This window comes from Peromyscus leucopus, chromosome 10, assembly GCF_004664715.2.
Source record: "Peromyscus leucopus breed LL Stock chromosome 10, UCI_PerLeu_2.1, whole genome shotgun sequence".
Classification (NCBI taxonomy): Eukaryota; Metazoa; Chordata; class Mammalia; order Rodentia; family Cricetidae; genus Peromyscus; species Peromyscus leucopus.
The window spans coordinates 62824626-62845566 of NC_051071.1; the positions used below are offsets into that span (position 1 = coordinate 62824626).

The 20941-nt window shown below is 46.2% G+C and overlaps 1 protein-coding gene across 1 annotated transcript in view; it reads right to left on the reverse strand.

Moving 5' to 3' along the window:
• Nucleotides 1-2074: 2074 nt before the first annotated feature.
• The window catches only part of Kdr (kinase insert domain receptor), a 44375-nt gene continuing 25508 nt past the window's right edge, over nt 2075-20941 (reverse strand). The window contains exons 18-30 of the mRNA XM_028857867.1: nt 20675-20779; nt 19317-19430; nt 18710-18798; nt 18012-18165; nt 16054-16151; nt 13542-13664; nt 13309-13420; nt 12945-13044; nt 12434-12539; nt 10976-11127; nt 6166-6265; nt 5618-5703; nt 2075-3890 (exon numbers count right to left, since the gene is read on the reverse strand). Coding sequence (XP_028713700.1) covers nt 3695-3890; nt 5618-5703; nt 6166-6265; nt 10976-11127; nt 12434-12539; nt 12945-13044; nt 13309-13420; nt 13542-13664; nt 16054-16151; nt 18012-18165; nt 18710-18798; nt 19317-19430; nt 20675-20779 — 1535 coding nt within the window. The 3' untranslated portion in view covers nt 2075-3694. The remainder of the gene's footprint in view (nt 3891-5617; nt 5704-6165; nt 6266-10975; nt 11128-12433; nt 12540-12944; nt 13045-13308; nt 13421-13541; nt 13665-16053; nt 16152-18011; nt 18166-18709; nt 18799-19316; nt 19431-20674; nt 20780-20941) is intronic.

Below are 20941 nucleotides of genomic sequence, written 5' to 3' on the forward strand. Positions count from 1 at the left end.
AGTTATTAAGCATGGATGCTATGTTATCAGTGTTGAGTCCTTTGAAAGATCAGCAAGCACTCTTAGCCACCAAGTTGGCTATCCCACCCCCCCACCCCCCTGATCTCAAAGTATGATTTTATAAAAGTGGAATCTAAGCCCGTTTGAGCTGGGTTCACTGCCTATCCAAGAACGCAGACATGCCCATTACTCCCTAAGTGTGGACAGCTATGTAGGAAAAAGTGCCTTGTCTTTCCAAAGATTTTCTATGTTTACCAACATTTTACCACCAGAGGATACATGTCCAACTCGGAGGTAGAAAGGAAGATGCTGTGAGAGATGGGAAAGTCGGGTTAAGTTAGCTACTTTGAGGTGGTAGGCTATGGCTTTTACGTTTCTTCTCTCCTTTCGCTACAAAGGACCAAAGAATGCGCGCTGGATGGGGAAGCCCAGGCAGGGATCAAAACTCAAACCTCCCCACAGCTCTCCCTTCTCCCGTGATGCTGTGGAGTAGAAACGTAGCTGCAGGTGGTCTGTGGGTGAGAAGGGGGCCGGTGGGCAGAGGAACAGAAGGTGAGCACACAGAGGACGTTGAAGGACGCGAAGAAGGCAGGGCAAAAGCCACAGGAGGTACGGGCAAAGCCTCGCTTCAACATCCCAAATGCCTCCAATTAAATGTTTGGACCTAAGACCAAGCAAGAAGCACTCTACAAAGCTACTACTGTTTCTTTAATGCAGGGGCAAGAGAGGAGAGACAGAGAGAGAGAGAGAGAGAGAGAGAGAGAGAGAGAGAGAGAGAGAGAGAGAGAGAGAAAGAGAGAGAGCATCTGAGAAACAACACTGTGGAAGACAGAGAGGAGGCACAGGCCACACCTCGCCTCTAATCATCCTGCACAGGGCAAGAGAGCATTCTTCACAGAATGCCGAGTTTCACTTGAATCCAAACTCCTGACATCAGAAACGATGCCAGGAGCCACCAGTGAGAAACGAAACCTTTTTACCCCTAAAGTGAAGAAAGCTCTGTTTTTCTCTGTGGTCTTTCAGTCCCCATGGGCCTAGGCTCTCTTTTCATTCATTTACTGGAAGAGGCTGGATTTAGGGAAGGGGTGGGGGTCGACTCCCTGCAGGGCCCTGGTTCTCTGATCCCAGCCCACGTCCTGGCTGTTAGGAACACACACATGCACAGCCAGTCTCTTCATCATAATTTGGGGAGAAGGTCTCAATAAGATGGTGGGGACTGAAAAGGAATGTAGTCGAGATATTTCTCCAGCTTCAGGGGGGACGAGTTATATTTCATAAATGGAACTGCCATGTTTGATCATTTGCTTGCAAAAAACCCCAAAAGTTAGACCTTGCTTCATTCCATGTATGAAAAGGAATGTCCGGTAAATGAAAATGTAATCAAAGAGAGAAAAAAAAGAAAAAAAAAAAAAAAAGACGCTTAAATGTTGGTGTTACTTTAGATTTGAGGAAGGGAGTTTTAGATTAAAAAAACAAACAACCTAAAAGTCATTTAAAAAAGCCATATTTCATTAGATAAATATTTCAAAATCTTATATTTACAAAAACACATTAAGAAAACCCAGATACGGTGGTGCACGCCTGGAATCCCAGCACTGCGGAGGTGGAGGGAGTAGAATCAGAAGCACTAGGCCATCCTTGGCTGTACAGGGAGTTGGAGGCTAGCCTGGGCTAAAGACCCTGTCTCCTCAAAACACAAGCAAGCAAGAGCATTCAGCATTAGTGAAGGTAGAGACAGATACAGGCCAGGGATTTGCTTCGCTCTCTGAATTCCGGCAAAAGCAGTTCTTCAAACACGTCAACAATGGATTTCACACTCTTACCTTAGCTAGACAGTGAAGTCCAGCCCGGGCCTCTACTCCTGCCTGCCGCTCTGGCCACTTGTCTCGGGATCTCTCACCCCTGAGTTCTGAGGTTCACCAGGAGGCCGTAGAATGACGCGTCTCAGTCCATGTGTTAACAATGTCACCAGTGCTCGGGATGTGGCGAGGATGTGTTTCCGTGTTAATTATGATCGTAAAGAAGGCAGAGTGGAAAGAGACCACGGAAGAGTTGTAATAATATGATACTGCTGTGTCTTTTTACTCAGAATACATTTATTGGTTTATAAAGCATTATAAACATTTGATGAAAATATTCTTTGTAAGAAGAGAGAACAAGGAAAAGTGGAACACACTCACATTATATCTGACTCCTCCTCCTCCTCTGAGATGAGAAAATGATCGGTTTAGCTGCATATCTCCTGTGAAAGGATTCCTTCGAGTTTTTCAATGTTTTTAATAAAACAACATTAGCTGCTAAAAGCATTATAACCCTTGTCATGCTACATAATACTGATACAAAATGTGAATAGTACAAAGTTCATTATATATAATATAAAGTTTCAATATATTACATTTGTTCTACATAACAGACTATAAATATATGTGCCATAGCATGTTTTACAGTCATTGTTCCCAGCTTCTCATACTATGGTACCAAATGAAAAGTACAGTTTTCTTTCTTGAAAAAAATGTAAGCACAAGGGCACAAACCAGTAGACACAGCTTTGTATGTTAAAATTCTAAGTGACACAGTAGATGTTATTATAACCTTGGCTATAAGGTAGTTTTGAAATCTGACTAATGATTATTTATCTGGAGCGTGAACAAACCAATTCAGAATGTCTGCCATAAAGAGGCCACGAAGCTAAAATACTGAGGACTGGGGGTGAGCGTGGAATGGGGTTGGAGGGAGAACAAATGGATACATCCTGTCTGAGCCCTTACCGCCACAACTTGCCACAGAACCCGCTGCCTCAGACACTGCCACCTGGGCAGACCTGTGGGGATCCATCCAGCAGAAACCCTGAGGTGCGCTGTGCACTTCAACATGGAAGGGAAGCCTCTACCGAGTGTCCTCTCTTTGGGTGTTCCGAATTAAGGCACAGCCTGGGAGATGAGGGGCAAGCTGCACCGTTTCCTTCCTGGGGCTGGGCCAGGAGACACGTCAGAGTCAGGATCAGAGTCCGGAAGGAACTCTCATTAGGAGTAGGAAACAGCACAGGGAACTCGCCTACAAGCCCCCGCTGCAAAGAGCACGCAACCTTCTAAAACCAGAAACCCTGCCGGCCGCCTTTGCATTTCCTGACAGGCCACATGCCCACCTCGACCGGAGCCAGCACAATGCATCTGCAGGCTCCGGCCGCTCTCCAAGCAAGCCTGCGCCTTCCTTCCTACCGGTCCACATCCCACACTTCACACTTGGCTCACGGCCCACATCCTCAACAAAGCCTTTTAGGTAGACTCAGCCCTTAGTTATCTCTCCCATCTTCTACACACACAGGACTGACATTGCCCATTTCACCCAGTTTCGCAGAGGTGTCCATTGCTCTGGTGTGGCTACTTCTTGGAGGATAGAGCCACTGTTTGAATGTCTTTTGTTTTAACCGGTAGTGAGAGCCTCAGCAGGGCACATTATACACGATTTTAAAATGAATGGAAAAAGAAGAGTACAGTCAACACATTCTTGGGTCATGGGTCATCTTCTCGGGAGATACCCTGAGGACTAGCTCCTTGCAGTCTGAGGTCCTTCTTCTGAAATGAAAATCAAATGTGGCTACTTCCGGGCGGTGGAAAGAACAACACTTGAAAATCTAAGCAGCACCTCTCACGTGATCCCCAGGAGTTGGGGAGTGGGGTGGGAGCACCTCCTTTTAAACATGAGGTGAGCACAACGTGGTCCCCGAGTCAGCGCGCACTGCAGCCTCCACCAGCTTTAAGAGTTCTGCCTCCTCGCCGCTGTACACAGTGGTGTCTGTGTCGTCGGAGTGGTACCCAGACTGGTAGCCGCTGGTCTGGTTGGAGCCCTCCGAGGCCACGGACTCCCTGCTTTTGCTGGGCATCATCCCACTGTGGAAGAAATGGCAGCCAGATGAGTTGAAAAGGAGGAGACAGCCTGTTGGCTTTTCACACTCACCCAGTCTCCAGTTCCAAGGAGGTGGAATCTCCTCCAGAGACACCAGCCCCTATCTCCCCCTGCCCTAATCAGCCTATCAGGTTTACTCAGGCAAGGTCTACTTTCAGGTACTAGCATGAGTTAGTAGTTGCAGATAAGTCCTCTTATTCAGGTCCAAGTCTTTCAAGCCTGAGAAGAGATAAAAGGCAGTTCTGCTGAGGTATGCAGAGCCCCCCAACCAATGGACCGGTTTTACGGCCTTGATGATTGACAAGTTTGTATACAATGATTGGAGCCAAAGGGTCTCTTTCATGATATTAAAGGAAATTGGGATGGTCTAAGAGTTCATTTGTGTTTTTCCTGTTCGGTCATTTAGGGGACTACATGGCTTATGAAAGATGTTAATAAATTCGTAGAGCAAAAAAACTGGCCGAGTGTGTGCAGTCAAGCCAGACATGTCAAAAACTGCTTTTTACTCATCAAAACCACATTCTTTGGACAAATTGGGGATTCAGTCCCTGAGCAGCAACTGGAGAATGTTTTCAGTGACATAGTAATCATGTCAAAACTAACAAATGTAGGCTGTGTGGACCGAAAAGCTCAGGGTTTGCCCTTTCAAGGGCCTTTACCCTCATTATTCATAATAAAAACCACACACAAAAAAAGAGTTTATTTATTCTGTGTTAAGATATGGTTTAAAGTAGGTTCAAAGAACTAGAAATACATTTTTTCCCCTTCCAATCCACTCCTGCCTCCCCACACCAAAACCAATTCATGTTTCAAACAATGGCATGATGTGGCCACTTAGTCGTTCTAGATAAGTATGGTGTGAGTCAACGACAGAGGTGTATGATTGGCGCTCATGATTTCTCACCAGGCACTAAAGGAAATAGCAAAATATACTATCGCCATTGTGACTGCTGTAAAAGCGTTGCTCAAAAACCCATGGGGATTCCCTCTCACACAGCTGTCCCTTACATGTAGATCAAACCTTTCGTATTCCTACCTAGAATGAACCTATTGGCAAGTAAATAACTACCATTATCCCATTATTCTTTTAACTATAGATTTTCATAAATTCTTATGTTCAAATCAGGTACATGTATTCAAAGCAACAATACATTCCTGTTGAGCCATGAGAGACGAATGACTCAAGATCAAATTTAATACTTTTCCGACCGTTGAAAGGGAAACGATTCAAACAATAATATTCAAATATACTAAATAAGTGACTATGTGCCTACTTACATATCATCTTTTTTAATGACAGATAAAGCCAGTTGAGGACAGGCTTGACCATCCTTCAGCCTGCAAACTCTTAACTCTTCAGGGTCATGGTACCTGCTGGCGTCATCGCTCTGTGGCCAGGGCCACATAAACCATGGATCACAGTCAATACGACAATCCATAGCCACATGCTCAGAAGCTCCAGAGCCTTCATATATCTGGTCATTAGAAATGGGCCAAACCCTCTACCTCACTTCAGATTTTTTCCCCAGGCCTATCAGTTTTGTTGTTTGGTTTACTTTAGTTATTTATCAAATTGCTAATTTTGGAATATTAATGTCAATCAACCTTCAAAAGCACCAAAAGGGGAAACCTCATCTACATTCAATGTCTTTATTAGGTCCTTTCAAAAATTCCTATTGAAAAAGGTCTTCCTTAGCTGGCTGAGTCTTACCCAAAAGATGGAGATAATTTGTTCCTGTCTTCCAGGGTTTTCAGCTCTTCCGATGCAAGGACCATCCCACTGTCTGTCTGGCTGTCCTTTATAGGAGACAATGAGATGATGACACAGTGACACAGTGTAGGACCAGCTCCATGAAGCTCCTTTCTCAATCCATCTAGCAGACAACATGATTCACTGTCCCACCAAGGAGGGTAAGCATATGGCATCCAGAGACTGTGCAAGCCACAAAGGAAGCGAATGCTTCCAGGAAGTAGATTTAGGCCAGTGAGAGACGAAGATCTGCAGCTGCTGAGGATGCTGGAGTCTCCTTCTCTCTGCACAGTGACACCATTTGCTCTTGAGTGACGTTGGGCATACTTTGGTCCAGGTGCCTTTTTATGGCGAAACCAAAGATCCATCTCCAAAATGACCCCATGGCACATACCCTCAAGGAAAGCTTTAAGGAGGTTCCAAGACTCAAACACTTAGGCTAATATTTATCTAGCTAGTATTTCACCCTGAGTATTATTTCTATGACTATTTATAAAAGATGTACTTACATCTGGGATTACTTTTACTTCTGGTTCTTCCAGTGGGATATCTTCGAATGTTTTCACACTCACTGGCCGGCTCTTTCGCTTACTGGTCTGTAGATACTGGCTGCAAGAGAGCAAATATTTATTTGTGTTTGAGTGGTGGTATATTTGGCTGTGGATACCTCAAGCGATACCTAAGTTCATTATCTTTCAACCACAAGTTTAATAGCAACCTTCAAAACAGCCTTTGGAAAAAAGAAAAACAAAATCTTCCTTTGCTAGCACACACGGAAGGTTTAATTTCCTGTGAAAGTCCATTTAAAAGTATAATATAACTGAGAAGATTAAAGGAGACCCTGTGCCTTTGGACCATGCTTCTGAGGCCCAGTGCTGACCTCAGGCCAGTGCTGGTTGACTCAACAGCAGCTGCTTTCTGATGGGCCCTGACTGAATGGGATTCCTCCAGGGAACTCTGGATGTATTGCTGCATGCTCTCCATTTTTTCTAGCCATCTCCAAAGAAAGGTGCTCTATACAGTGTTGACATGGCAGTCTGGGCAAAGGAAACACCTTTGATCTCTCTAAAGGATACTGTGCTGGGCAGTGATCTCAAGTCAACTTCCTCCTTCTCCAGGAGACACAGATCTAGGGACAGAGGGAAGTAGGCTGAGTCTTACCCAGCCCATGCTTCAGAGTCTCAAGACGCTGCTCAGTTTTGAGTCTAACTCTGACTATAGAAGAGAGAGTCACGACTCTGTTGCTCCATTTTAAACATGTGTGGGTAACAGCTATTCTTTCTAGCTTACAAGGATATTGGGAAGGCGAACAGCAGGGCAAATGTCAGATTTGCTGTCCTGAGGAAGCACAAAACTCTTTTATCAACCAGCCTTTTTTCCCCTTTTGGATTCCAAAGTCCTTCAAAGAACGAGCCCTGACTGACAGCACATCGCTTCTCCCTGGGGGTTGCTCTCCCTTGCCACTTGCCACTGGGGGAGTCCAAAAAATCCTATCCAAACCTCTTACAGCCCAAAAGCAGGTAAGAGAAGTCCTTTTTACAGGAAAGGTCCGTAGAGACAATAAACATATTCTTCACTCTTGTCCCATGACAAGCAGCCGGTTGGCACAGTGCGTTGCTGGGTCAGAGTTGAGAAATGGAAGCCGAGTGCCTCTTCTCTTCCCCAAGAGGTCGTTTCCTCCCCACACAGAGGAGAGAATGAGGTTCCCAGTGACACCCTCCCTCAGGAGACTCCACAGGAAAGAGGACATGCAATTCAGGGAACAAGCAAAGCCCATTTCCTGCTGACTCCGGTCCTTGAAAGTAGTGGCTATCAAAGACGGCTGGGATCAGGACTATTCACTCAGGAAGACCTTTGGGGATCTACCACAGGTCAGGCATTGAGCTGAATGCTCTTCAGACATCGCCTCATGGCGTCTTCACGGTAACCTCCTCCAAATCTACTTGTCCAAAATCACACAACTAGAATCTTAGAGTACAGTTGTGAGGGCCACTGAAAAATTTTTAAGCACGGGATTGGCATGACCAGATACGCTTTTGAGAAAGTTGGCTGTGATTAAGGAGGATAAGACCAGACACGGTAAAGCCAGTTAGGAGACTTCACACTTATCTAGCAGGAAAGTAGGGAATCTGATTAAAGAAAGGGCATGTGTGTGAGGTTTGAAGCAGTGCCTGGATTCCATAGATATCTGAGGGGAGAGTCCAGCTGAGGGAGGAGGTGTGGATAGCACATAGCTATCTTAGAAGATTCAGATCCTTGAACTCCGAGCCAGATGATTTAAAAAACAATATGGTTCTTCACAAACGAGAAAGGATTTTCCAAGATCTCCTTACATCTGCTCCCCACAGTTGCCCAAACAGATCTCTCATTATCTCACACTTGGAGATGAAGAAGCAAAGCCTCAGTGAGAAAATGGCAGAGGAGGAGTAGAACCAGGACTCACACTCAAGTTTGAAGGCTCGAAAACTCACGTGGGGTTCTTGTTCCTCACTCCACCCCACGTGACTCCCTTGGAGTATCAGGATGGAAAAGAAAGAAGAGACTCAAAGACAGGTTGCTCACCTCTTTATTAGGCACCTACTGTGTTCATAGCATTGTTCTGGTTCCCACATGTACACCAACCCCCTGGTAAGTGGGTGGGTGAAGTCAATATGGAGTGTGGAGTAGATGAAAGGTAGAGAAAGAATAGTCCCATTTCGGGTAGTCTAATATGATGGCCAAATCAAGGAAAAGCTAGCCAACTGGCTCTCCCAGGCATCAATCCACCACGGGTATTTAATTACCACTGGCAATTAATCAAAGTGAGGAAAACAGTGTGTACTGAAGCCTGGCTCTGGGAGAGAACTGCAAAGAAATCTCTGATAAACTGCTTGATGTGGAAGGTGAAACTCCCAGAGAAAACGACAAAGCAAACCACAGACGGTCCACACACTGCCCTCCAAGAGAGACGAGCCCAGTGAACACGGGTTTTCTCTCGGGAAGCATGCACACTCGAGGCCAGAGAGGATCCACGGGGAAAAATTGAAAACAAAGCGAAGTCTAGACATAAGCGGCCCTCCCTGCCCCCTACTCCTCTGCCTCTTCTCAACATAACTGTTGGACAAGTATTTTAAAAATAGTTTCAAGGGGCAGCAAATCAAGAGGCTGTCTCCCACAGTGATGTCCCTGTCCAGCTCTATTTATAATGCAATGGAGTTGAAAAGTACAAGGAGGAAGCAAAGCGAGAAAGACTCAGCGTTTCTACTTGCTTGGAAGCAAGAAAATAGATAGAACATGGCCTGGGAGGTGCCTTAGTTTCCGTGTATTTTCCCCAGAGACACTGACGCGCAGGGGAGTCCCGCACTACCGAGCAGTGTGCTCACACCTCTAATCTGCATCGCCTTTATTTAGAGCACTGGAAGGTGAGAGAGGGTGTTGTTGTTTATAAAAAGAAGGATAAGGGAGTCAAGAGGCGTTGCAAATGAAAGCTTCCAATTTTTATTTTTCAGTGTACGGATAGCTAAAAGAGAACCTAGTCTGGGAAGGCTCCTTCAGAACTTAGAGGCTGAAAATCTGAGCCAAGCCTGGCTGGGCTAAAAGCATGGTGTCACATTCGTCTACACTCCTGGGGAATCAATGCTAGCCAGTCCTTTTGAAGACCCAGCCTCACACTGGCACCTCCGTCTCCCAAAACAGGACTTCACCTCCAGCTTAGCACCACATTCCAAGAACCCAGCAAGCCAAATGGTCCAGCTCTGAACTCTCCTCTGCTTTGTCACAGGACCTGAGGGGGACAATGGGCCATCACATGGCTCCCTGAGGAGAAGTCTACACGGCATGGCGGGAACAGTGGTCAAGCCAGAAAGGACTAGGACTTGGCACACATGGGACTTAGACTTCCTGACTCTTCCCCTCTGAGAACCTCTCCTTGGAAGGAGGGACAACGGCCCTCAGTCTGGAATCAGAGGAGGTGGACTCATCTCAGGGGTAGGACAGGAAACAGCTCTCTTAACAGCTGTCCTTTATGAAGTGCCTTCAAGTGCCAGGCACTTAGAAGTACATTATAGCGTGCAATCCTCCAAGCGGCCATTCACAAAGAGCACCCGTGGCCTTGCCTTCCTTCAAAGAGGAACTGGGTTGGGGGGCGGGGAGGGATGGCACAGGACTTGTTGCACAGCAATTAAAAGGCAGAGCCAGGCACTGCATCTGGTTTTACCAAGCTCTTGTGTCTACATCTTTAATCACAATATTTTGCACTAGCTCAGGTAGTAGAGCTAAGACCTGTGCTCAGCATCCAACCTAGATGATGGTTTCCATCTTGCCTAAATCTAGAGTTCTCTCGTAGACAGAAATGTGATCACATACAGAGAAATTCTTCAGGAAACACTGACTGCTCCTGTTATAAAAGGAATGGTAGCTTGCTGGTTGATATCTAACTCTCTCCCCCCCCCCCACTCCTCTCTCTCCCTCCCTCCTTCCTAGGCCTCCTTAACCTTCTTGCAGCATGGCAACTGGGCCGATGTCTCTCACAGGAGACAGCTGCCCGTTCCTCCTGCAGCTTGAGCACACGCAGGAAGGCAGGCGGCACCCACGCTCTCTGGGGGTCTGCTTGCCGAAGGACAATACCCAAAGCAAAGTACAGTTGTCTTGGGCAACTTAGGAAAGGCAATGTTAATATCGTAGCGTGGGACGCCCCGTCAGCATTTTCCCCACGCACAGGTATCCACTGAGAACATAGAAAGCTTCCTGCGGAACCTACACAGGCCAAGGCTGGGCTGCATGGCGTTTGTTTTAAATAAACTCAGGAGCCCTGTTAGGGATACACAATGCTGAAACTCATTGGGGGACACATTTCTGTAGGATACGGCCCCATTCAGGACACAGCCTGTGCGTGCTGGAGCCTCACCAGACAGCCCTCAGTATGTTTCCTATTTGCACAGAACTCTTCCTTCCTGAGTCTTCCCTAAGCCATTTAATGCACCTTAATAAAAGTGTACACGGGGACGATTTTAATACAGATGTCTCCGTACCATGGCGCTCGCTCTCTCTTTTTTTCTCCTGGAGATTAACCAACTGTGGCATTTTAGTTATTTGCTCCCACAAGGCTTAGAATTCTTCAAGGCAGACCTGTGCCAGCAATATGGGCCACAGATGGGAGGTGGCTCAGCTCTGCAGGCCTTGTTTGGGGGGCACTGCCCTTGTGAATGTCAGAACTCCAGTTAGCTGGAAGTGGTAAGTGACAGCCTAACCGAATGTCTTCCCCCCCCCCACTCCCCCACTCCTGCCTCCTGAGCTGGCCTTGACGCCCCGCCCCCCCCCCAGGGGATGCTGGCCATATACCTGATTCCCGCTGTGTTGTCATAATGGAATTTGGGGTCGCACACTTCCTCTTCCTCCATACAGGAAACAGGTGAGGTGGGCAGGGAGAGTCCAGAATCCTCTTCCATGCTCAGGGTCTCTGACATTGGGAGAACAATGTAGTCTTTGCCATCCTGAAACAATAAACACAGCGTGCTATTGTTATGGCTGCAAGCCTTCAAGGGCCTTTTCAGGAGAAACAAAGGGCAAGGGGGGCGCCTGGCTGTGGGGGCCGCTTTCATATCTGAACACAAGACTTCCAGACTATATTGGAAAAGGGTCGCCAGAAACAAAAAGGGCACTTGAAAGGGATGTGTGGAAGAAGGTTAATAAAGGGACTGAAGGGAAAACCGGATTAGTAAAGGGACAAGAGGCCATGGTTGCCATGAAGACAAAGCAGGCGATGGCTGTGGATGAGATGTGAGAGCCCAGAGCCCAGACATGAGTTCTCCACAAAGCCCTCCCCAGGAGCTGGACCTTCAGAGCATCCTGCCTCCAGTCCAGCCTCTGCATTCCACGGCAATGGGGAATGAGAAGCAAGTGAAGAGCAAAGGAGTCAAGACCGGAGCGTAGGCATTCTGATGCTGTTTCTCAAGAGGAAGAGCAAACAAGACGAGCTGATACATTTGAGCGTCTGGAAGGTTTATTGGTGGAAATGGATGCGACCCCCAAGTGCTCAGAAGGAAACAGAAAGCAACTGGCTCCCACTGGAATAAGGGCCACCGAGCAGCAGCAAACACTCTACCAAAAATAAAAGTGGGGGGCAGAACTCTGTTGTGGAAATGTCATGACAGCTTGACATTTCACCAGGTTGGGGGCCCAAGTCAGAGTTTTGCATAATTTGCACGTTTGTTTTGTTTGGGCCTTGCTTGCAGAATTTACTAAAAATTACTCGAAATTCTTTCCATTTCATCAGTCAGTTAATCAGATTTGTTTTATTGTTTCGTTTTGTTTGTTTGTTTTGTTTTTAGAGGTAGTCTTGCTATGCTGCCCAAACTGGCCTCAAACTTATGATTCCCTTGTCTCAGCCTTAAGAATTCTGGGGTTACAGGCATGCACCATCACAGTCGGTAGATTTTTTTTTTAATTTAGAAGAACATTTGAAGACATAACACTAAAATAAGTAGGTAGGGACCAGCAAGATGACTCATTGGGTAAAGGCATCTTCAGCCAAGCCTTACGACTTGAGTTTAGAGGGAGAGAACAGGTTCCTGCAACTAATGAACAGAGTGGAGTTGTCTATTCTCAAGCTATTGGTCTAAAGAGCAATTACAGCTTTTAGGAAGCATTACTGCTCAGAACTGCAAGATAGAGGCTCCTCTTCCAGTGGCTGAGAGGATGACGTGGTGCCACACGAATGTGCAAGGAGAAGACTGTTAGATCACAGACCCACGCCCTGAGGGCTCCTTGTAGAAGCTTCTTGAGTAGAGGGCTACAAACCTGTTGAGCATTCGCTTGTAGGAGATTTCCCAAATGTTCCACCAACTCTGAAAAGGAGGGTCTCTGATTGGGGTCCTCATGCCAGCAATCCAGCATGGTCTGGTACCTAGACAAGCAAGAGACTGGTCTCATTAACTGTGCCATTCTTCTGAGAGCTGATGGTCAAGATAATCCTCGAATGGGAAGCATTTGTAAGGAGCCTATCAAGAGCTGAGATGCTAACTGAAGATGTAGAACTCGAGGAGACACAGAAGTCTGCACTCAGGCAGGCGGGCATCCAACTATCTGTAAAAGCATCTTGTTTACCACACATCTCTATCAGCGGTTAGTAAAAACTCTCTGGTGGAGATAATCCGGTAATGGGATGACAGTGCTTGAGGTAACCAAGGGAGGTGTCAAAGAAAGCCAAGCACAAACGAGGCCATGACGCAGACGCTCACAATAGAAGGCCTTCTCGCTTTCTTAGTGGGGAGAGTTTGTGAGAAAAGAAGGATGTTTTTCAGAGTCTTACATTTCTGGGGTGGTATAGTCAGGAGCTCTCATTCTAGTTCCTTCTTTCAGTCTCCTACAAAAGTCTTCATCAATCTTCACCCCAGGATACGGGGATGCACCTAGAATAAGACAGGGAAGGAGCATTGTGTGATTTGAATTCATCATAAAAAGCCCTTAAGCCTGGTTCTTACACATCCTTATCATCTACAGAGCCTTTTTCTTTTTTTTTTCTTCTTAATTTTACCATCTAAATCCTCTAAGAAATTCTGTTTGACAGGAGGTGAAATACAGAAGAGGAAATGACTTCCAGGACTCACCAACTATTCTTGTCTTCTTTGCCCCTGAACCCCCACCCAGAAGAGGGTCAGAGAGAAGTGACTTACCTAAGGAAAATATTTCCCAGAGCAAAATGCCAAAAGACCACACATCGCTCTGAATTGTGTATACTCTGTCAAAAATGGTTTCGGGGGCCATCCATTTCAAAGGGAGTCGGGCCTAAGTGGGGATAGCAGAGCATCAGAACCCAAATTGGTAGATTCTGAAGAAAATACTTTCTTCACTTCTAAACACAAGTCCACAAAGTTTGAATCTGCACAGTTCATCTTTAGATACTTACATCTCCTTTTCTGACATAATCCGGGTCTTTATAAATATCCCGGGCCAAGCCGAAGTCACAGATCTTAACCACGTTCTTCTCTGATAGAAGAATATTTCTTGCTGCCAGGTCCCTGTGGATACACTGTGAAAAGAACAGTATGTGTGATAAGTCTCTACACAGCTAATCTCTTTTACATCTGTTGTGACCTCATGCTTAAAAAAAAAAAAAAAATCCAACATCAGAGAACCAACTGACTAGCAAGGACCGGGGTAGTGTTTTATCCCAACAGGTCAGGAAAAGGGCTTGTGTGTTTCATTGAGACACATCTGCTTATTCCATAAACAGTCCTGTCTTTTGGAGTTAGATGATTAAAATACAGTCTGATGATGGACATAGTTTTAAAAATGTGCCTCTGATCACATCCACACATCCTTTTGCTTGGCATCCTCTGTGGCTTAAACTGGGTTATTCCCAGAATAGATTTGTTTTGAATGGGCGTGTCGACAGCAGAAGCAAGGGTTCTCATTGGTTTGGTTGGCTTCCTACTTTATTTGGTACTGAAGCTGGCCTGGATCTGGAGGCAGTAAGCAGCGGTACTCATCCTGCTTCAAAGTATTTGATATTGTAGTAAAGGTCAACCCAGGCAAGGCTGGCCGGCACGAGTGGACTACATTCTGTAGTGCACTGGAGCTCGGCTTTAAGCCTTAGGATCTTCAGCTCTTCCAGTGGTTTCTCCTTTCTGTCCTCTAACTTGCTCTGGCTTTCAACTATTAAACAGCTATATCACTCTATGATCATAGCCCTCAACCAAGTGCCTAAGCACCATCTGAGAGGGCGTAACAGCCTCAGAGAGCTTTAGACACGAATGAAAGGCTTACTGGGAGACCTGGATCAGCATAAGAACACCTGGATCAGCACAAGAGTGACCATGGGAGCTGGGAATCACCGTCTCTACCCTACTTGGCACCCCAGGTCAGTAGAGTGGTCTCCCTTGCACCAGAATATTCAGGATTGCATTGCCTGGCATGATCCAGCAAAACTGGAAAGGCCACAAAACAGACTGTACCCCTACTTGCTCTCAACCAAAGAGCTTCCTTTTCCAGCTGGATGACCAGGTGGTATGCACAAAGATCACCTGGTGGTTACAAGAGAAAAGAAAGAATTCTGGCTCCCCACTCCCCAACCACTATATCAATTCCCCCTTCTCGTTGCCAAAAGGAATTACTTGGCTCAAGAGTGAGTTCTGGCCTATACAAAAATAACAACCTTTGAAAAAGACTCAAGGCCCTTTTTGGGACGATCCCATAGGACCCTGGCTCTCTCCCTTCTGGTTGGGAAATAGAGTACAAGAAGTATTCAGCAGGACTATCTAAGATCCCAAGGTTCTGGAAGCTGTTGAGAAACTTTAAACTTCAGTGGGGAGGGGCGCAAGGGACCTTACAATGATAAAGCAAACAAAGAAATATGAAAGCCTTTTGTTCCCTCAGGACCCTGCAGCAACCGCACTTCATCAACGGAGAGCTTTTCCTGAAGAGAACGTGAACCTTTCTTACCGATCGTGAGACCACACATCTTCCCCTGCCCAAGGTCACCAGTGACTTCCACCGGCCCCCCTCCCACCTCAGCTGTGTTTACAACCTTTGCACTGTTTGTCACTTGTCACGTCCCACCTCGGCCTTTGTTTGGCCTACTTTCTAATTTTAGCCATTTTAATCGTCCTCATCTGAAGCCTGGCCTTCCTGGCTTCTCATTATACAAATAACAAATAACTTTTTGATGGATGGTGATGAATGTAAAATAAATTAAAAATAGACCCCTCTACACCAAGATACCTACAAGACCCTACTCCCTACTTCTTCAAGGCCCAAATGTCACATCCTTAGTAAGGGCTTCCTCATTTAGCACTATAACATTGAAGTGCACACATGTTAGCATGTGTACACACAAACACAGTATATTTTCCGTATATTCTGCAAGTCCTTCCTGCTTTACTTCATCCCACAACCTCTGTTCCTAATTAACCTTCCTTCTATGTTGCGTGTTGATTGGCTGTCCCATCGACCACCAGTGCTGTGAACACCAGGAAGCTGCCGGGCTGTCTAGGTTGATGCACTACAGCGGCCCTTAGAAGTCTACCTAGTCAGCTGGGTGGTGGTGGTGCATGCCTTTCATCCAGCACTTGGGAGGCAGATCTCTGTGAGTTCAAAGCTAGCCTAGTCTACAAAGTGAGGTCGAGGGACAGCCAGGGCTACACAGAGAAACCCTGTCTTGAACCACCACCCCGACAAGAAAAAGATTAAAAACAGAAACAAAACCTAGCACTTAGGAGTTGGCCAATGAGTATTAGTTCTGTGAATTATTTTCATGAAACCTCTTGCTACCTTTTATTAACAGAAAAAGAGCCTCCCCGGGGGAACACTTTTAAGAATCCTAAAAGTGGTGCGTGACTTTCCAAACCAAACAAGCGATGTCTCATTTCTAAGCCTGTGTGATCTGAATAGAAAGCTTACTTCCTCTTGACCCGCCATACCTTCCTTGATGCCAAGAACTCCATGCCCTTAGCCACTTGGAAGCTGTAGCAGATGAGATGCTCCAAGGTCAGAAAGTCCTTGTACAGGTCTTCAGAAGCTGTGAGAAGAGGCAAGAGGGCGTGGCTGAGTATTCCCACCAGTCAGGAGCCTTGCTTCTAAGTCAGCCAGAGTGATCTCGTTAAGACGTGAGAGTCAATTTTAGGAGACAGAAGCAGAGAACCTGCCCATTGGCTAAACCTCAAATTATTAGCCTTCACCATACTCCTTGGGGAAAAGAAAGTTTTCTTCATTTTAGTCAAATTGAGCCATCAAACCCAGAATGGAGAATAGATATGAAGTCGGTGCAGGCAGCGAGGAGAGAAAAGGGATCTTTTTAAGTTTGCTATCTCAAGCTGTTGTTTTTTTTCCATGCACTCAGAGGGAAAAACAATAGCTCCTATTAAGAACTCTAAAAATAAAACAACAATATTGAGGGTCATCACATCTTTTCTCTCTGGCTTTTTGTCTCCTGGGACAAAGACCAAAGTTCACACTACAGTCCACAACAGATAACTAAAAATACCAGAAAGAGATTTATTTCTCTCACGTTCAAACTTAGGACATGCAATATGCGCATGAAGTCTGGCCTGTCAAGGAGACATTCCTTCAAGAATAGGAGTGAGTGACACCAGCCAGGGAAGAAAGGTGAATTTACATAAGTTGATAGTATTTATTATAGCACCACTGAGCCACATAAACACGGAGGCACGCCTGGGCATTTGGAAATGCTCCCCTAACTTAGATCAGATAAGATATGGCTACAGTCTCTTTCCTGGACACAAGACCAGAGTAAACACAAACTTAATTGCCATAATAGCCTTGTTAGGATTAAGAAGGCTAGGACTTCTTCCTCAATGACTTCTTATGCCGAGGGCTAGAGAGCTGTTGCGGAACAGTGACGCCCTCTTCACTTTCCAAAGACAGAGAGAGAGGCAAAGCCCGGGCCTGCAATTCCAAGCCCCCCCCCCAACATACACATATCCCTTGCATTTTCAGCTCACTGGCTACCATTTGGGAGAAAGAGGGTGCACGACCCACTTCATTGCAGACCTCATGACTACAGGTCTAGACCAACTTCCCCACGCCCCTCTAGCCCACCCCTAGCCGTCAGCTGCCTATATAGCTTCCAAGAGAAAGAAGGTAGACTAAGTTCTGTCAGTCAGCTTACAGCAAGAGAAACAGAAGCGGGCTTGGGCTTGTCTAAACTCACACTCCCAAGGGCACCCGGCCTCAGGCATCCCCATCTCTTTGAGCACACAGCTGTGCCTGCTCCTTCTGATTAAAGCAGACATGCAGTGTGCTCTGGAGCTGACTGAAGCGTTGGAGGTGAGGCTGAGGTCCAGCGCCACCCATACACAGGACTAAAATACCCTTGGGATCACCACCAAATGAGACACGTCTAAAGAGTGGCCAGAAAGGAGATGTGAGAAGCCAGCTGGAACGGGGTGAAAATGATGGATAGTCTCCTAACCCATCTTGGAGAAGGTTGGGTGGAGATCACCGAAGGGACCTCTGTGTGCTGCTGAAGCATGTTACCTACTGGGTCTGAGCCCCTGATCGCAGTGAAGACTAGCCAAGCACCAAAAAGCTCCTTCTCCCTTTCCGAACATAGCACTGAAGTTCTGCCCCAATAAAGTCTGATCCAGTATCAGGTCAGAGTGTAGATTTGATTGTTAGCCACAGTTTAGCCCACTGGATCACCTAGACTTCTCAGGATAACCCCGCTTTGCCTCCCAGGGGAGTTTACTGTCTACTTACCGATTTCATGCTTCAGTTAAGCTTGACTGAATGCTACCTAGGAATTTAGATTTCTTTCAAACATGAAACTTTGCCCCATGGCCGAATATCCCGCCATCATCTCTTTCTACAAGAGTGTGCACTAGGCATGGGTGGGAGTCGGGGCAGCAAGGGCAGGTACCTTCTTCTTCCTCTACGTCACTGAGGGATTTCTCCTCAACAAATCCCGAGCTGGCAGAGCTCTGGCTGCTGGTGATGCTGTCCAAGCGCCGTTTCAGATCCACGGAGAGCTCCCCGACATAGTCTTTCCCATGGCGGAACCTCGCCCCTTTGCTCTGGAAAAGAAGGGGATGTGCATATTCCACGAATATAAAATAGGTCTCTAATGTGTTGCAAGGCCACAGACAGATGAAATTATTAAAAGCAAAGAAGGAAGACAGTTCTAGGATTATAGTCTCTGAGTTGAAACATGGGTCAAGTTTTAACAGCCTTTCTTCTATAACACCAAGTACCTTCTCTCCAGAGTCAAGGGGTAAGTGCTTCGTTTCCAGGAATACTCAGACACACTGTCATTAGTGTCCTCTTTACCGAGGGATGTACCCTCCATAGAGCCAAATATGGGTGAGGTGACAGACTATAATCCAGAGCCAATGCTCCCTCTGCCCTACCCTCTCCTTAATCAAATCTAGCACCATCATAATGGGTCAGGAGATTAAAGTCCTAAAAATAAAATATGAGAAGCATGCAACCCCCAGAAGATAGAAGTGGGTGCTGAGACAACCCAGGCAGCATGCAAAGAATTTCAACTAAAGACACCCATGTAGCACTTTGAGATTTCCTCTGCTTTCCTGACCAAGGCTCCTGTAGAATATGACATACCTTATAGGGAACAAATTCACTTCTCTTGCCCCGTAAGTAAGTTGATAGGTTTCCAAACTTGCAGAATTCCACAATCACCATGAGAGGCCCTGAAAATAACACAGCATGTTGAGAAAAGGAAAATGCATTTCACAAACACTTCTCCCTATGTGCTTAGCATACTGATAAGCCCAAAACTGTCCTAGAGGAAGACTACATATAACCTTTCATTGAAGCAGGGTGGCAGAAATCAGCTGACACCAGTCCCTCCTATTGTAACTTTTCTTTTTCAAGAAGATAATTCTACATGAATAATCAAAACCTCAGCAATCAGCTGAGATGACTTCGGGGTGGGAGGAAAGGGAGATGACTCTGAGTTCTTTGCTTTCAAGGTCTGGGGGATGTTCCTTTTTCCCATCTAACACTTACTATACAAGAAGCAAATCGCATCCCCATGATGAGACCATTCTTTAATTCAAAGGATGCTGCAGAATCCTTTGATTATAGTGCCCACTAACTTTCTATGCAGTATAGTACATTTCGGATTTTCCAAAGTATTGCTTCCTTCAAACGCCAGCAGAGAACTTTGAGTCAGACTCAGGCTGGCAGAGCCACAGCCGTTCCTCACCTCCTGGCTTGGTGCAGGCGCCCAGAAGGTTGACCACGTTGAGATGGTGGCCAATGTGGATGAGGATCTTGAGTTCAGACATGAGGGCTCGGTGCTCACTGTGCGTTGCTCCTTCTGCAAATTCAGAAGAAAGACAGAAACCAGTTAAGTGTGGCCGTTGCCGCGGGATGAGGGATGCGCTTAACTGTGCGGCTTGCTCGCCCAGTGGAGCACGGCTACCGCTAACAGAGCAACTGTGTCTTTCGAAAAGTCAAATGCAAACTCCGCTTTCTAATTAGAGAGCAAAGCTTTGCTTTAAGCAAACCCTGAATGACTGGCGTTGAAAGGAATCTAAGGTGACGTTTCTTGTAACGTTGGGAATGTATTTGGGACAGAACCACATCCAGATTCTCTTTCTGCACAAAACTGGAATGTTCAGTTTCAGGTTCAGTGGGCTGCTTAGGGCCTGATCATTTCAATGTCTCCCCATAGGGAAGCCATCCCATACATTAAATATTCTCAGATCTAGGGACCAGAGAATTGCCTGGGTGCGTAAAGGCGCATGCCACCGATTCTAACGACTAGAGTTGAAACCCTGGAACCCACCTGGTGGGAGGAGGGAACTGACTCTTGCAAGTTGTCCTCTGACGATGCATATATTCTCTCTGTCTCTCTGTCTCTGACTATCTCTTTACACACACACACACACACACACACACACACACACACACACACACAAAGCTTCTAGACAGAAAATGCAAATGGAGGAAGGGGCTTTGAAAGGCACAAGACCTACTGGCCAAGGGGGAGCAGCAGCATCTCCCTCCACAGAAGCTGCCACAGATGGAGCAGAAGCTTCACCTACGTCACCTCCCTTCATCAGAATGTCCAGGCTGTCGCTCCATTACTATGAAAGATGCTGATGTCTAAAAGAATACCCACATCTTCTTCCGTTTGCATAGCCACTCTTACTTTGCAAAACACCTTCATACACCAAGTTCTTTGGCATGTTCTAATTCTAGAGAATGTGGCGGTTTTGCATTCTGCTACAGCAATCTTCTTTCTCCATTTCTAAAGGGTTTATAATCAGCTGACCTCATAATACATTGAGGAACAATTTTAATAGAATCAGATAGTTTCCCCCACATAACCGGGACCACTAAACAGAATTGTGCAAGTCAATCTTTGCTCACTGGTCATGTGCCCTTGCATGAGGCTCCCTCCATAGGAGGAAACTGTCTCCAGTTTGTGCAGAGGCACTGTAAGCCAGGGACTTTCTGGCCCACCTTATGCACAAAGCCACCGATGCAAGCCTTATACCACACTCAGTGATGGGCAAAACAGAGAGAGCCACATCACAACGTCATTTTGCTTTTTACCTTTCAGCATTTTGACGGCCACCGTTTTGCAAGTCGCTGTCTTGTCAATTCCAAAGGCATCTGCCTCAATCACTTGGCCAAAGGCGCCACGGCCAAGAGGCTTCCCTGGAACCAATGATAATGGCAATTACAAAAGACTTGAGTTGTCACATCCCACTACTAGAGGGCTAAGTGAAGATTCTAATTGGTTCAGGTGATGTTGTAGTCCATTAGACCCACAGCCTGCTTTACTTCCTTGTTTCGGCTTTGCCCTTCACTCCCCAAAAT